At 64.9% G+C, this 14,656-nt stretch overlaps 3 protein-coding genes and 1 non-coding gene across 5 annotated transcripts; 2 read left to right on the top strand and 2 right to left on the bottom strand.

Moving 5' to 3' along the window:
* Nucleotides 1-2,913: 2,913 nt before the first annotated feature.
* WFIKKN1 (WAP, follistatin/kazal, immunoglobulin, kunitz and netrin domain containing 1) lies at nt 2,914-5,664 on the top strand. The gene is made up of 3 exons (XM_069030102.1): nt 2,914-2,975; nt 3,062-3,329; nt 4,174-5,664. Exons 1-3 carry the CDS (start codon nt 2,914-2,916, stop codon nt 5,662-5,664), a joined length of 1,821 nt encoding a protein of 606 aa, XP_068886203.1.
* A 423-nt stretch (nt 5,665-6,087) lies between these two features.
* METTL26 (methyltransferase like 26) lies at nt 6,088-9,078 on the bottom strand. Of its 2 annotated transcripts, XM_069029641.1 has the most exons (6): nt 8,853-9,078; nt 7,550-7,712; nt 7,385-7,444; nt 6,889-6,956; nt 6,596-6,674; nt 6,088-6,527 (listed from the first exon to the last, which is right to left on the bottom strand). In XM_069029641.1, the coding sequence occupies exons 1-6, from the start codon at nt 9,047-9,049 to the stop codon at nt 6,480-6,482; spliced, it is 615 nt and encodes a 204-aa protein (XP_068885742.1). In that variant the 5' UTR covers nt 9,050-9,078; the 3' UTR covers nt 6,088-6,479. The 2 variants fall into 2 exon arrangements, with proteins under 2 accessions (XP_068885742.1, XP_068885743.1); XM_069029642.1 differs by lacking the exon at nt 6,088-6,527 and having other exon boundaries at nt 6,594-6,674; nt 6,889-7,026; nt 7,405-7,444.
* Nucleotides 9,079-9,152: 74 nt separating this feature from the next.
* On the bottom strand, nt 9,153-9,223 carry TRNAG-CCC (transfer RNA glycine (anticodon CCC)). Its single transcript has one exon. It is a non-coding gene; the product is annotated as a tRNA-Gly (tRNA).
* A 1,773-nt stretch (nt 9,224-10,996) lies between these two features.
* MCRIP2 (MAPK regulated corepressor interacting protein 2) lies at nt 10,997-14,656 on the top strand. The gene is made up of 5 exons (XM_069030321.1): nt 10,997-11,132; nt 11,228-11,309; nt 12,946-13,073; nt 13,291-13,392; nt 14,208-14,656. Exons 1-5 carry the CDS (start codon nt 11,081-11,083, stop codon nt 14,276-14,278), a joined length of 435 nt encoding a protein of 144 aa, XP_068886422.1. The 5' UTR covers nt 10,997-11,080; the 3' UTR covers nt 14,279-14,656.

The raw sequence follows: 14,656 nt of genomic DNA, 5'->3' as shown, positions 1-14,656 counted from the left end.
ACCCTTTTTTTCCCTTTTTCTTCAGGGGGTTCTGGAAGTGTCTGTTCCCTCTCACAGGGCCGAAACAAAGGCTGTGTGTGGTTTCAGGTGGGGTCGGGACAGCCGGAGCCCATTACGGCGGAGCAGCGGGGGCTGCGGGGCTGCAGCTGTCTGCTTGGGAAGAGCAGGGCAGGAAAACACTGCACAGTCTGAGCAGGGTGGGAAGGCTGGGAGAGCTTCGAGGCTCTCTGCTCCTTGGAGAAAGGGGGAGGGAGCAGGTTGCTCTGGGATGATTCAGGACTTTGGTCATTGTGTTTCTCTGCACCCACCTTTCTGATGTGAGGCTTCTTGGGTTGGTCCCACTGTCCCACGCAGCCTGGGAAGAGGTGGTGACCTTGATGTGACTGCAAGATGCTTGAAAATGAGGGTGCAGCTCCCCACGGGTGCTTTGGAGGGGCAGGAGCCTGCCGGGTGCAGCGGGTTATGGGAGCAGGGACATGTGGCACAGCACCCTTCCCTCCAGGACCCAATGCTGAGCTAATTCGTGTCTTGGAGGGAGAAGATGAACCATAAAACCCTCATCTGTGTCTGGGATCTTTGAAAATGACCCCAAAAATCCCTGTTCTAGAGTGCAGTTGGTGCCTGGACACGTGGGGGTGAACAGTTCAGAAGTGTTGAGATGGTGAAATTACCATGGGCTGGGCCACGGTGGGAAGAGTTGCTTTGTCATTCACCTTCAGCTGAAGAAGCACTAGAAGAGGCTGGCTGGGGGTCTCCAGGTGGGGTGAAGGTCTCAGCGTGGGTGGGGGTCCCAAGGTGTTGGTGAGGATCTCCAGTCATTGGGAGCTGCATTTCCAACCACGCAGCAGCTGCCATTCCTCCATCCAGCCTTGCACCACTGAGGTGAAGGTTCCTGGCTTGTCCCAGCCTTGCAGCTTCTGATCTTGGGAACAAAGGCATGAGGCACCTTGGGCTCTGGTGTGAAACACGTGCTACCCTTTGAGGCTGCTCCTCTGGCTCTGGAAAGGGGCAGTGGGGCAAGAACCAACCCAGACCTGGGCACTGGCATCGTGTTGTGACCACATGGAACCCAGCATGGGTATAGGCAGAAGTTGGGTTCCAGATCTTTTTCCCCCTTCCCTTCTGCACCAGCACCCTGGGAAGGACCCTGGGACACCCCAAAGTGGCTCTATGCCCTGGACTGTGTCCCTGGGGACCAAGGTGCCCTGCATCTGCCACGTTGTTTCCCAGCTGGAGCAAGGTAGGTTTGTGGATCAGCAATCTCCAGGCAGCGGAGGCCTGGGGCCAGCTGGGTGGGTCTGGGGGTTTCAGGCTGCCAGGGCACGCAGGGCACAGGCCCCAGCAGCTCCTGGCTGGCTATCCTGATGCAATCCCCTGTTTGCAAAACATCAGCCTCCCCATGAGTGCCCAAGGGCAGCATAACCTTCCCTCAGCATCCACAGCTGGATGGATCCTTGGGCGGCTGCTTGCCTGTGGAACGGGATTTAGGGCACAGCCATGGGACATGCTCCAGCCCTCCATGCATGGTCACGGCCAGCTGGTGACAGGCCTGACTGTGCTTTGGGGTTTTGGGCCCCGGGGAGCCCCAGAATCGCCATGAGCAGCCCAGAGCCAGCAGCAGTGCAGCTGCTTGCTGGCCCGGGCAGGGAAGTGGCAGGGGTGGCTGGTCACAGCCCTGTGTCGGTGCTACTGGCTGGGGGTCACCGTGCGTTGTGGCTGCACCCTGCTCACACCAGCGTGGGGCTGTCGAGGGTCCCCCAAATCACCTGGCCTGGGGCAAAAGGGCTTCCCCAAGGAGCCACAGACCGGGGGAGCACCAAACCATTACGTGCGAAAGCAGCACTGGGGTGGGGTGGGGTGGGTTGGATCCCCCCCCGCACCCCCCCCAAAAAAAGGAAAGGGCTCCCGCCGGTTTTTTTGTCCCCTCCACCACCAGCCCCCCAAGAGAGGAGGCTGGAGGTGTTGAGCTGCTCCCCGGGGCAAAACCTCCTCGGGTTTGCTGTTTCACAGGGGCTGCAGACCCCCCTCAGGGCTGAGGCTCACACCAGAGCCGGAAGAGTTAATGCTGCCAAAATGCCATGAAATGTTCCTGCTGCAGGTCAGTCTCCATCGGGGATTAGAGGGATCTGGCCGGGGAGCCGGGGCCGGCTCCTGCCAGCTCGGGGCTGGTGCGGGACGTGCTGGTTGAGCCCAAGCACAGTGTGCCGGGGTCTGGTGTGGCTCAGGAGACATCCTGGCCGTAAATCATCGGGGAGGGAGGGCTGGGAGCCCCAGGGGGCTGGGGGAGCCCCTCCAGGGGGGCTGGGTGGGCACCCATCCCGCCAGGCGAGACACGGCACTCGTGGGATGCGGGCTGGAAAGCGAGGATGGATCCGTGCCGCTGTTCCGCTCCCGGGCACCTTCGGCTGTGGTGCCGGTGGGTGCCCAGAGATGCGGTGCGGGGTGAGGGGCTCCCGGGCCAACCGGGTCCCGGCCGCCCGCAGCGTGGGCTCCGTGGGCTCCGCGTGCCTCCCGCCGGCCGCCCCGTCCGAGTGGACCGCAGGCTCCGGCTGTTTTCTCATCCTGCAGGAATTCGGCTCCGTGGGCCGGGCGGGTTTTTGTGTGCCCCCCCCCCCCCCCGCCTCCCTTCACTCTCCCTCTTTGGAGACTTTCTGCATTCTGCCTTTGATCTCCCCCCGTGTTTGCCCAGGGATCGCCGGGCTCGCCGGGGTTAGAGGCTGAGGTCAGCGCCTTTCCCATTCCAAACACCCAGAAACATCAGTGGGAAGGGAGGGGATTCAGATTACAACCTTCCCGTCCTCCCCTTCCACCCCACTCGCCCCGCTGGCCGTGCCGGGGATGGACTGAGCCCCGAGGGACACCCGCCACTGCCGCCGTGTCCCCGGCGCCCCGAGAGCCGAGCGGCGGCGATGGATGGAGGCGGCGGGCGGCATCGCCGGTGGTCCGGCGGGCGCCGGGTGTGCTGAAGGACAGAGGTTTGGTCCTCTCCTCCTCCTCTTTGTCCCCCCGCCCGCCCGCCTTCTCCCTCATCCCCTCCGTCCTGAATGTGATTTATCCCGAGCCCTCGCCAGCGAGCCAGGCCGGCGGCGCGGGGTGGCCCGATGGCTCCTCGGGGGAGAGGCGGGCGCGGGGCTCGGGGCCAGCGCACGGGCGGGCGGCAGCGGGTCCCCGTGGGCGTCGCGCTGCTCCTGCCCGTGCTGGCGGCGGCGGCCGGGCTGAGCCTGCAGCCGGGCAGGATGCGGCACCTGGGCGTCTGCCCCAACCAGCTGAACCCCAACCTGTGGGTGGACGCCCAGAGCACCTGCGAGCGGGAGTGCCAGGCCGACCAGGTGAGCGAGGGGGCTGCGGGGGTGGCGGGCGGCAACAGGGTTTGGGGGGCATCCCCAGGTCCCCGAAGGAGATGCTTTGGGATGCGGGTCCTGTGCCGGGTGGCACAGCCGGTTCAGTTGTTTCAGTGCAACGGGCTCAGCCCTGCTGCAGCTTTGCCCCCTAAGCCCCTCCTGTCGGCTGGGCTCCCCAGTCCCCCACAGGCAGAGAAACTGCTCGTTGCCCCCTCATGACGGTGTCCCGTGGTCAGAACACCCTCCTCGTGCACCCACAGGATGCTCCCACCCTGTCAAAGGGCTGGCTGGGATGAAGGGAATGGGTGTGCTGGGACACAGACCCCATCAGGCCGAGGACAGAATCCTTTCCCAACTTTTCCTTGGGGGCCAGAGCCCACCCACGGACCGGGTTGTCCGTCCCAGAGAGCCCTGGCTCTGAGCTCCACCAGGGTGAGCAGGGGCACCTGCACCCCCAGTCAGGGCTGTCTGAACCCATAGGGGAGATTCCTTCACAATTCATCTGGATAATGAGTTCTGCCTCCCCTCGACCAGCAAAAGCCGAGAAGGGCAAGTTGCTCTCTACTGTGGGAGAGAAGGGACCGTCGTCACTGCGGTGCACCCCGAAACATCCTGGGGGTGCTGAGGGCGGGTTGGGGCTGGTGCAGCTGTGCCGGGCAGGTCGGGCTCTTACCCGGAGCCCAGCGATGCCGAAGGTGCGCGGGGCCGCGTGGGGAACACCCACCCACCCCAAAGTCCTACAGGGGCTGGGAACAGCATCCACAGCCCCAGCACAGCGGTGACCTCCATGTCCACCCCCGCCCCCCGCAATCTCTTCTCCCTCCCCGACCAGGACTGTGAAGACTTTGAGAAATGCTGCACCAACGTGTGTGGGCTGCGGAGCTGCGTGGCTGCGCGCTTTGCCGACGGCAGCGTTCCGGCGCTGGCGCTGGCGCCCGCCGCCTCCTGCGAGAGCTTCGTGTGCGCGCAGCAGGGCTCCGACTGCGACATCTGGGACGGGCAGCCCGTCTGCAAGTGCAAGGACCGCTGCGAGAAGGAGCCCAACTTCACCTGCGCCTCCGACGGCCTCACCTACTACAACAAGTGCTACATGGACGCCGAGGCGTGTCTGCGCGGCACCCGCCTCACCACCGTGCCGTGCAAGCACATCTTCACCTGGCCCGACACCAGCCCCGTGCCGCAGGAGACCACGGCGCGCCCCACGCCGGGCGCCGGCTCCGAGGTGCCGGTGCCCCCCGCCCTCTACACCAACCCCTTCCACCAGTCCGTGCGCGCCGGCGGCACCGTCAGCTTCCGCTGCGACGTGAGCGGGCGCCCGCAGCCCGACATCACCTGGGAGAAGCAGAGCGAGCGGGAGGAGAACTTCATCATGCGGCCGGACCAGATGTACGGCAACGTGGTGGTCACCAACATCGGCCAGCTGGTCATCTACAACGCCCGCCACGAGGACGCCGGCATCTACACCTGCACGGCCCGGAACGCCGCCGGGCTGCTCCGCGCCGACTTCCCGCTGTCGGTGGTCAGGCGGGAGCCGGGGGGGACCCCGCGGACCGGCAGCCCCCAGCCCTTCCCCAGCGCCGAGTGCCTGAAGGAGCCGGACCGGCGGCGGTGCGAGGCCACGGAGGTGCGCTGGCATTTTGATGCCAAGCAGGGCTCCTGCCTCACCTTCCGCTACGGCGGCTGCGGGGCCAACAGGAACCACTTTGAGACGTACGAGGAGTGCCGAGCCGCCTGCCTGGGCAGCGCCCGCCCCACCTGCCTCCTGCCCATGGTGCAGGGGCCCTGCCAGAACTGGGAGCCGCGCTGGGCGTACAACCACCTGCTCAAGCAGTGCCACTCCTTCGTCTACGGCGGCTGCGAGGGCAACACCAACAATTTTGAGAGCAAGGAGACCTGCGAGGACGTGTGCCCTTTCCCCAAGAGCCTGCAGTGCAAGGCCTGCCGCCTGAAGAGCAAGATGGTGCTGAGCCTCTGCCGCAGTGACTTTGCCATCGTGGGGCGGCTTATGGAGATCGTGGAGGACCAGGACTCCGGCATCGCCCGCTTCGCCCTCGAGGACGTCCTCAAGGATGAGAAGATGGGCCTCAAGTTCTTCAACATCAAGTACCTGGAGGTGACCTTGACCGACATGGACTGGAGCTGCCCCTGCCCCAACATGACGGCGGAGGACGGGCCCCTGATCATCATGGGCGAGGTGCACGATGGAATGGCCACGCTGGACCCCAGCAGCTACGTCCGGGCGGCCAACGACAAACGGGTGAAGAAGATCTATGAGCTGATGGAGAAGAAAACCTGCGACCTCCTGAACCGCTTCCAGGACTAGGGGAGAGCCAGGATGTGCCGACGGGGGGAGCTGCAGACACACCACGGAGGGGGGCAGCCTGAGGGAGCTCCTGCACCAGGGCCTGTATCTAGAGGTTACCACTGTCATGTAGTTCCCCCCCAACCCCATGCCGAGCCCCAGACCAGCTCCCACCTCCACTGTAATTTATCTGCCGCATGTTCCCCCCACCGTGTGACCCCCCCAGCCTGTCCAGCAGCAAGAGAGAACTGGGTTGGGTTGCAGAGGGGTGGGAGATCTGCCAGGACCACCACTCATAAAATCTTCCCACCTCACCAAAGCCTCTGGGCCCAGTGTAACACCCCTGGTGCTGGACCTGACCCTTTCACTGGTGCTGGAGGTGGAACTGGGGACACCCCCGCCCCCCAGTGTTTGTGCTGAAAACATCAGGGAGCTGCTGCGGTGTGGAGGCCAAAGCCACAGAGTTTATTGGGTGGGCAGCAGCACAATCCTGGGGAGGGGGGAAGGGAGACAGGCCCCCTGCCATCAGCACAGCACCCTCCGAGCAAATGGGGCAAGGAGGGTCCCCCATGCCCAGGGGTGTTGTGTCCTCTCCCCCACACCGGTGCCCCCCATGTCTGAGCCCCCCGTGGCAGCTGTGCTGGCTCCTGTGGTCCAGGCTGGGGCACCCCACTGCAAAGGGAACCCCAAAGGCACCAGGGGAGAGGCGACCCCCCCAGCCAAGTCAGCCCCTGTCCCCAGCCCCACTGCAGCCATGGTGGGACAGTGACAGCGCCGCAGGAGGCATCAATGGGGACAGCGGCGCCGGGAGGTGCTGGAAGCGCTGTCAGGGCAGGTTACAGCTTGCGGAAGATCAGACTCTTGTTGTTGGCCGGCATGTCCACCTGGAGGCACAGAGCCGGGCTCAGGGCTGCCCAGCGGCACGGGGAGCACCCCAGGGCCCACCACCTACCATCCTCTCCAGGCACAGCCCGTTGGCCTCGGCCAGCTCCCGCAGCAGCGCCGTGTCCCGCAGCCCCCAGGCGGGATTGCTGCGGGCAGGGAGGCGTGGGTCACACACGGGGACGTCCCCCCCAGAGCATCCCCATCTCCCAGGGGCGCCCCCGGCTGCGGGGCTGCCCTCGGGCGTTGCTTATCTTGAAGGACCACGCTGGGAGGGAGCTTCCTGCAGCTGCAGGAGCAGGGACAGGACACAGAGCACAGGATGGGCCCCCAGCAGCCTGAGCCCCCCCAGCCCCCTCCTACCTCTGCCTCAGGCTGCGGTCAAAGTCCACGTTGCTCTGGGGGCTGATCTGGCCGTCCACGGCGTAGGGCTGGTGGGACACAGCTGGAGCTGCAGGCAGGAGCCCCCCTGTGTCCCCCCAGCCCCCCTCCCATGGGCTGCTGTCCCCACCACGCACAGGAGCCAAGCAGGAAGAGACACGGCTCCCAAAGGGAACCATGAGTCCCATCACCCACTGTGGGTCCTTTCACCCACTGTGGGTCCTGTCACCCTCTGCAGGCCCCCCCCAGACCCTGCCTCGGATAAGGTGGGGGAGGACAGGATCTCTCTCATCCAAAACTGCCCCTTTCAAGGCTCAGTGTGTGCCCCAAAAGGCAGAGACCCCCCCAAACCCAAGCCCCTGCATTTCCCGGTTCCCTCCCTAAGCCATGCCTGGAGCTGCCCTCCCACCTGCCCCCCCAGCATCCACTCTGACACCCTGCACCCCCCAGGATGCTCCCGCCCCAGGACAGGACCCACCCCATAGGTGAAGAGCACACCTCCGGGCTTCAGCAGCACCCCAGCACCCTTGAACAGGCCCTGGGGAACGAGAGAGGTGGAGACCAGGTCAGGGGGCGGGGGACACCTCCCAGGAGAGCCCCCCTGGGCCCTGGCAGGGGACAGGGGCTGGCGAGGGCCGCTCACCTCGGTGCACCGCAGCTCTGCGATGTGCATCATGTTGATGCTGACGAGGAGGTCGAGGGTGGCGGGCTGGGTGCCCCCCCAGGTCTCCCAACCCTGTGACACATCCAGCAGGATGGGGGGCAGCAGGTTGGGCACCCCCGTGGCCTCCACGTAGGCAGCAATGCTGTGGGCACCAAACCCCACCTCAAGCCCTGCCAGATCCCCCCTGTGCACCCCCAGCACTCACTGCAGGCAGGGACAAACTCCTGGATGGACTCTCTGATGTGGAATAACAAAAATGTGGGTGCAGCACAGCCTGGGGGCTCTTTGTCCAGCCCTTTGCTTCCAGCTGGCACATGGAGAACTGGAAGCACTTGGACAGCCAGCAGCACGTGGATGAAGAGGCTCCAGGGCCTAAACTCCCCAATTTTGGAGCACCCTCCCATTGTGGGGTACCCCACTGGTACCACTGCACCAGCACCACCCGATTTTGGGGTTATTTACACCCTTTTTGGCACATTCACCACCCAGCTCTCAGCTCTTGCAGCCTCCCAGCCCGGGGATTATTTTTACCCAAGGTGGTGGGTGCTGCTGGGTGGGCAGCACAAAACTCCCCCTGGACAGGTGCTGATTCCAGCACCCCTCCACCAGGCTTATTTTTTTTCTGTGGTGGAAAGCTGGATTTTGGGACCTTTCTGGGAAAAAATAAAGTCCTGAGCTGGGGAGCATGGGGTGTTTGGGAGTTGGATATTGGGGATTTACTGAAAAAAATATAGTGAGTATTGACTTGGGGAGCCTGGGCTGGGCAAAAGTCGAATATTGTGGTTTGCCTGGAAAAAATAAAGCATCAAGCCAGAGAGCCTGGGCTGCCCAAGGAGGCCCTTGCTGGGAAAAAATACACATGAAGCTCATCTGAGAGCAGGATAATGGGGTTTTCCTGGAAAACATACAGCACCAAGCAGGGGAGCCTGGGCTACTGGAGAGTTGGATATTGGGTTTTTCCTGAAAAAAGAAAAAAAGTGTGGAGGCCGGGCCCACTGTTGAGTAGGTCATTTCTGGGAAAAAATATGCATCCAGCTCATCCAAGAGTTGGATATCGGGGTTTTCCTGAAGGAAAAACAGCACTGAGCAGGAGAGCCCAGGCTGCAGAAGAGTTGGATGCTGGCGTTTTCCCAAAATCCCAAAACGAAATAAAACCAATAAAGAAAAAAATAACCTGGGGGGTGGGGAACCGGGGCCGCGGGTCCGTGAGCCCGTGGGAGGGGGCTGCAGGCGGTGCCCCCCCGGGGTCCCCCGGCCCCCCGGGACCCCCGGCCCCGCTCACCTGCGCAGCGCCCGCGGGTCGATGTCCGAGGGCTGCCAGCGCGCCTGCGGCAGCGCCCGCGCGAAATGCGCGGCGTGGAGCCCCGCGCCCGCGCCCACCTCCAGCACCCGCAGCGCGCCCGCGCCGCCCCCCGCGTACTCCCGCAGCACCGCCAGGATCGGGCCCTTGTTGCGCTCCGCGGCCGCCGGGACCTGCATGGCGGAACTACCGCTCCCGGCACCCCCGGCACCGCCCCGCGCCGCGGGTGGAGCTTCCCACGGCGGGGAGGGGAAAAAGGCGGGAGGAACGGAAAAGGAGATCTGCGCCGCCCGGGAATCGAACCCGGGTCGCAAGAATGGGAATCTTGCATGATACCACTACACCAGCGGCGCGGCCGGCAGCGATCCCGCCCCGCCGCCCCTCGGACCCGCCCGACCCGCGGGGACCCCGGCCCGGGGCGCTGCCGCGCCCTCGCCGCGCACCGGCACCCCCCGGCAGCGGCAAACTGAGGCTTCGCGGGGACATCCCGGGAAAATGGGGGTGACGGGGGACCCCCACCCACCCTTTCCGCGACAGCTGTCACTGGTGGTGGAGGACTGGAGGGATCCCTCTGGAGCACAAGGATTAGGGGTTCAGCCCTTCCAAGCACGGAAAAGCTCAGGGATGCGCCATCAGGCAATTATAAACGCCAGGAAGGTCCGGGGGGAAACTGAGGCACAGCCCCCAGCACGTGACAGGGAGGGTGACAGCCAGTGATGACATCCCGCAGGTCAGGGTTGTATTTAGGCACAGTAACAGGGTTGGGGGTGACAGCACTGGACGCACACCCGCGAGGGGCCCGCGGCTGCCTGGCACCCACCAGGGTCAGGCGCTGCCGGGCTTTTATGGGAGGCACCCTCCTGCAGCCCTCCCTCCCTGGCCGCTACCGTGGCAACGTGGCGGAAAGGCAAAGGTCACCCTCGTGGGGTGGCTTTGCAGCTCCTGGAGCCAGGCTGGAGCCTCCCAGAGACGCCAGTGTGTTTGTCACACGATCTCTCCCCAAAACTCTGAGTGCCACAGGGGTGGCCGGTGGGCACGTTCGGGATCGTGTCCTGGGTCTGCACCTCCCGCCACGTGGGGACACCTTGGAGGGACCTCCCCGCTCCAAAGGTCACTGTGCTGGCCGGGACGCGGCTGCCCACTCCGGCTTCCTGCGCTGGTCATGGGATGTGCAGCTCAGGACTCGTCGCAGCGCTGTCCCCGTGGGGGTGGCACCTCAGCCTCTGCATCCCTTCACTTTTCCCTGCCTGGGTCTTTTGTGTCACAGGAATGACCCCTATCTGTCCCTGTGTATGCCATGGCTCCAGTGTGCTGTCTCCTAAATGTCCCCGTGCAGGTCCCCTCCGAGTTTCCTGTGACTCCCGTGTCCCCGGCGTGCCTGTGCCATCTTGTGCCCTACGTGCCTCCTGTGCCCTCCCCCCTACTTGAGCTCCGCACGTTCCAGAGTCCCTTGTGTGCATTCCATGTGTCCTGTGAGTGCCTCCCACATGTCCCCTCTGTGTCCCACGCACATCCCCGGTGTGTTTCCTGCGTGCCCTTCCACATCCCACGTGTGCCCCTGATATGTCCTATGCATGTCCCATGTATGTCCCCACATGTGCCCCCAACAACACGTGCCCTGCTTGTGTTTCCCTGCATCCTGTGTGTCCTCATTGATCCCCCACGTGCACCCCTGACACGTCCAGCGCGTCTCCAGTGTGTGTTCCCACATCGCACACATGCCCCAAATGTATCCCATGAATGTCCGCTGTGTGTCCCCACATCCCCTGTGTGTGAGACGAGCGTCCCCACATCCCACGTGTGTCCCTTGCGTGCCCCGTGCATCCCACGCCCCTCCCACACGTACACCCGATGTGTCCCGCGTGTCCCCTGTGTGTCCCACATCCCGCGCGTTCCCCCGATATGTTCCGGGCGTGTCCCCCACGTGTCCCCACGACCCAGACATGTCCCTTACACGGCACGCATGTGTCGCATACGTCCCCGGACGCCTCCCACGCGTTCCCCCGACCTATCCCGCGCCTGTCCCCTGCGCCCCCCGAGCGGCTGAGCGCTGTGGCCGCGCCCCACGCGCGCCCCGCGGTCCCTTTAAGCGCGGGGGCGTGTCGGTGCTGCCGGGGCCGCCCGGCCCGGCCCGGCCCGTTAAAGGCCCCGGCGAGGGGCGCGCACGGCACTCGGGCGGGGGCGGCGGGCCGGGGGCCGGGGCCCGCAGGATGTACACGCTGACGCGGGGCCCCAGCAAGCTCGCCACGCAGCGCCGCACAGGTACCGGGGGGCGCGGGGCCGGGGCAGCGCGGGGGCTCCGTGCTGTCCTGTCCCGCCCCGCGCCGCTCCCCCCTGACGCCCCGCACCCCCCGCAGGTCCCACGCAGCAGGCGGTGGAGAGCAGCAAACTGGGCGAGCTGCGGGGGCGGCCGCAGCCCGGCCCGTGGCCCCCCGCCAGGTGAGCCCCGCGCGCCGCCCGTGACCTTGGGAAGGGGACCGGCACCGGGGCGGCCGGGCCGTGACCTTGGGAAGGGGAGCGGGACGGCCGGGCCGGCTGGCGGGAGGCGGGAGGGGGACCCGGGGGTCTCCGCTCGGTGCCGCTGGCCCCGGGGGTCTCAGCCGTGCCGGTGCCCGCACGCGTCCCGCCGAGCTCTGTACACGCGTGGCGTGGGCCGCTCCGCGCCGGGGACACGCCGGAGTCGCTGCCCCTCCTCCTTCCCACGGGTCGTCCCCAAAAAATCGCGGGGAGCGGGATCGGTGGGCTCACGCCAAGGAGGCGGCGCGGGGGGGTCCCCGGTGCGGGGCAGGGCCCGGGCCGGGCTTGTCCAACCCCCCCGTGCCCGCCCCGCGGACGGCCCCGATTGCACAAACCGGCGGCGGGGCCAGCGCCGGCCCCGCCGTGTGACCGCCCGCCTTGGCCGCGCCGCGCACCCACGGGCGCCGCGGAGCCCACGCGGAGCTGGCGATCCCCTCTGCCCCTAAAGCCGGGGGGGGGCACTTCCTGGGAGAATTCCAGCGTCCAGCAGCAGCAGCCCCTGGAGCTGCCGGGTGGGTGCTGAGGGGTATTCCAGTGGCTGGGAGGTGATGATGGGATCCCTAAGGAGACCCTTTCCCGGCTGGAGGGCTGGGGTCAAAGCACACCCAGACAGGGCGGTGGGACCCCGCTAGTTCTGCACATCCTTTCCAGCTCCAAGAAATGGATAAGAGCCACCTCCCGTCCCCCCACCCAGTTCCTCTCCTTCCCAGGATCCCTGTAATTCACTGAAGTGGCTTTTGCCTCACTTGCCCTCCTCCTGATTGCCCACTGCCCCGGGCTGTGGGGGCTTGAGGGTCACTGCCCTCCCCAGCCCCTGCCTGCAGATCTGCAGGAGCTGCCTGCTCCCAGTCTCTCCTGCCCTCCAAACCTACTCCTAGGGCCCCTTAGACTTTGTCCCATGAGAAACGTGGCTGTTGCAGACATGTCCTGCCCTGGAGCTGGGCAGAAAAGCCAAAACACTGGAGTTTTGCACTGAATATGCTCTCAGGTCTCATTCCAAGTTTTTCCTTTAGTTCTGGTGGCCGTTGCTGTGTCCAGGCAGGGGGTGGTTGAAGTGCCCCTCGCCAGAGGGGATCCCAGCTCTGAAGAAGCCTGACCCGCTCCCACTTGACAGAGGGTTGCATCCCGGTCCTGGGGCACCTTGGGGACATGCTGGGGCCAGAGCTGTTCCAGTGAACCCGGGTGCTTCATCTGCAGAGGATGGCACATCCCCTGTCCAGTACCTAACTGGATTTCACTTCCATTTCCTGATATTCCTGCAATTTTGGTGGCAGATTCTTTATTAGGAACTGCACTTGGTGCTAGGTTGGAGGATGGGTGGGAGGTGGGCAGCTGCTGCTTTTCCCCAGGGAGCTCCCCTTGCACCCCTCCTGTGTCAGAATCCCTGGGAGCTGGGTCCCTTTCCATCCCAGTCCTTGGGGACAGGGCTGGGTGACCACAGCTGTGGGTGAGTGTGTGCACCATGGGGCAGCCCAGGACACCTGAACCGCCCCAGTTCTTGCTGGGGTGGGCAGAGCTGCCTGTGCCCTCACCCCCCCTTGCTTCCCTCCCTCCACAGCCCAGCGCAGAAACTCGTCTTCAACAGAGTGAATGGCAAGAGGCCCCCGCTGCTGCTGCAGCAGATCTCGGCCCCTGAAGAGTGTTACACCCTGGCCCACGAGGAGAACGTCCGCTTTGTCTATGAAGGTGAGGGCAGAGCATCCTTGTGGCAGTGCCCAGGGGAGCTGGAGCATGTGGAGTCCCTCCCCAGCACCCACACCATGCTGGGGACATCGGTGGCAGGGATGGAGTCCCCAGCCTGGGGACTTGCCCTCCTTTGCTCTGCTTCCTGCTCCTGTCCCGCAGCCCCCCACACTGGGAACCCCCATCCCAAACCCACCCAGTGCTTGTTCCCCCTCCCCAGCCTGGCAGCAGGTAGAGCAGCAGCTGGACGGCAGCCGGAGCGGGGAGAGCGCCTGCGGCCCCGTGCAGTACGTGGAGAAAACCCCCAATCCCGGACTCAAAAGTAAGTGGGAAGTGGTTGTGGCACTTTGGGGTGCATCAGGCTCGGGGTGCAATGGGCTGCTCTGGGCTCAGCCTGCACCTGAGCAGGGCTGTGGTGGAAGGAGGAGGAGGATTCCAGTGCTGGATGTGCTAGAGGGGCTGGGTCTGTCCTGCTGGTGCTGAGGTCACTCTGGGGGTGTGGGGGGAGACAGCTGGCCCCAGGCACTGTGGTGGGGATGTCCCACTCTGTTCCTTGGAGGACACCTGGTTGCTGACTCCTCTGGGATTCAGGCCTTCTCCAGCCACCAAGGGGTTCAGCATCATGCTGGAGCGAGAGGAGAGCCCCATGGGGACCTGCTTCTCCTGCGGCCAGCAGGACCAGTCAGCCATGGGGACAACATTTGTCTGGTGGCACCTGGAGTCAGGGCAGTGGCAGCAGCCTGGGGGCTCTTTCAGCGGCTGAGAGCTCCCCAAGGAAGAGAATGTCCCTGTGTAAACCCAGTCTGGCCTTCTGGGGACATGGCACAGGGGTGGGGGAAACCTGGGGGTGTCATTAGACTGGAGATCAGGGAAAGGTTCTTCACCAGAGGGTGCTGGGCACTGCCCAGGCTCCCCAGGGAATGGGCACGGCCCCGAGGCTGCCAGAGCTCCAGGAGCGTTTGGACAGCGCTGCCAGGGATGCCCAGGGTGGGGTTGTTGGGGTGTCTGGGCAGGGTCAGGAGCTGGACTGGATGATCCCTCTGGGTCCCTTCCCCAGTTATTTTTTCTGGTGGTTTGGTGGGGAGCACCCAGAGCTCTGCTCCAGCTGCTCCCCTCTCTCCCTCCACTCTCTTTCAGACTTCGTTCCCATCGACCTGGAGGAGTGGTGGGCACAGCAATTTCTGGCCAAAATCGAGAACTGCTCATAAAAGGGAAGAAAAGGTTGCATTTGGTTTCTTTCTAAGAGAACCGAAGCTGCGAGCACCTGGTCACAACCCAGAACCGGTGGCGTTTTTGAACCACATTTTTAAAAGATGCCCGAAGTGGAGTGACCCAGCCCAGCAGGACCGGACCACAGCCATGCCCGGCCGCGTGCCCTCCCTGTGCCCGGCAGAGGAGCAGCGTGCGGCCCCAGCCAGGATTCCTTAAGTGCCAGTTCTCGGACTGCTGCAGCTCCTGCAGCCTCCAGCTCCCAGGGACACTGCGGTGCCATGCTGGGCACGAGGGAGTGGCTCCCCCCTGCAGCCACGGGGAGGACAGTGGGGGGCTGTAGCAGGACCGCCAGACAATAAAGCGCTGAAACTGCC

Source organism: Aphelocoma coerulescens, chromosome 14 (genome assembly GCF_041296385.1).
Source record: "Aphelocoma coerulescens isolate FSJ_1873_10779 chromosome 14, UR_Acoe_1.0, whole genome shotgun sequence".
Taxonomy (NCBI): Eukaryota; Metazoa; Chordata; class Aves; order Passeriformes; family Corvidae; genus Aphelocoma; species Aphelocoma coerulescens.
The sequence above is the reverse complement of the archived record's forward strand: the minus strand, read 5'-3'. Positions and strand labels throughout refer to the sequence as shown.

What these genes read in the sequence shown, in the direction of transcription:
- WFIKKN1 (XM_069030102.1), top strand. Translation starts at nt 2,914, where the DNA reads ATGGAGGCGGCGGGCGGCATCGCCGGTGGTCCGGCGGGCGCCGGGTGT. An exon ending in GGGTGTGCTGAAGGACAGAG is followed by an intron (nt 2,976 to 3,061) that starts GTTTGGTCCTCT and finishes ATTTATCCCGAG; the next exon opens with CCCTCGCCAGCGAGCCAGGC. An exon ending in GGGAGTGCCAGGCCGACCAG is followed by an intron (nt 3,330 to 4,173) that starts GTGAGCGAGGGG and finishes CTCCCCGACCAG; the next exon opens with GACTGTGAAGACTTTGAGAA.
- METTL26 (XM_069029641.1), bottom strand. Translation starts at nt 9,049, where the DNA reads ATGCAGGTCCCGGCGGCCGCGGAGCGCAACAAGGGCCCGATCCTGGCG. An exon ending in GTGTGCTCTTCACCTATGGG is followed by an intron (nt 6,957 to 7,384) that starts GTGGGTCCTGTC and finishes GTGTCCCACCAG; the next exon opens with CCCTACGCCGTGGACGGCCA. An exon ending in GACCGCAGCCTGAGGCAGAG is followed by an intron (nt 6,675 to 6,888) that starts GTAGGAGGGGGC and finishes CCCTGCCCGCAG; the next exon opens with CAATCCCGCCTGGGGGCTGC.
- MCRIP2 (XM_069030321.1), top strand. Translation starts at nt 11,081, where the DNA reads ATGTACACGCTGACGCGGGGCCCCAGCAAGCTCGCCACGCAGCGCCGC. An exon ending in CGCCACGCAGCGCCGCACAG is followed by an intron (nt 11,133 to 11,227) that starts GTACCGGGGGGC and finishes CACCCCCCGCAG; the next exon opens with GTCCCACGCAGCAGGCGGTG. An exon ending in CCCCAATCCCGGACTCAAAA is followed by an intron (nt 13,393 to 14,207) that starts GTAAGTGGGAAG and finishes ACTCTCTTTCAG; the next exon opens with ACTTCGTTCCCATCGACCTG.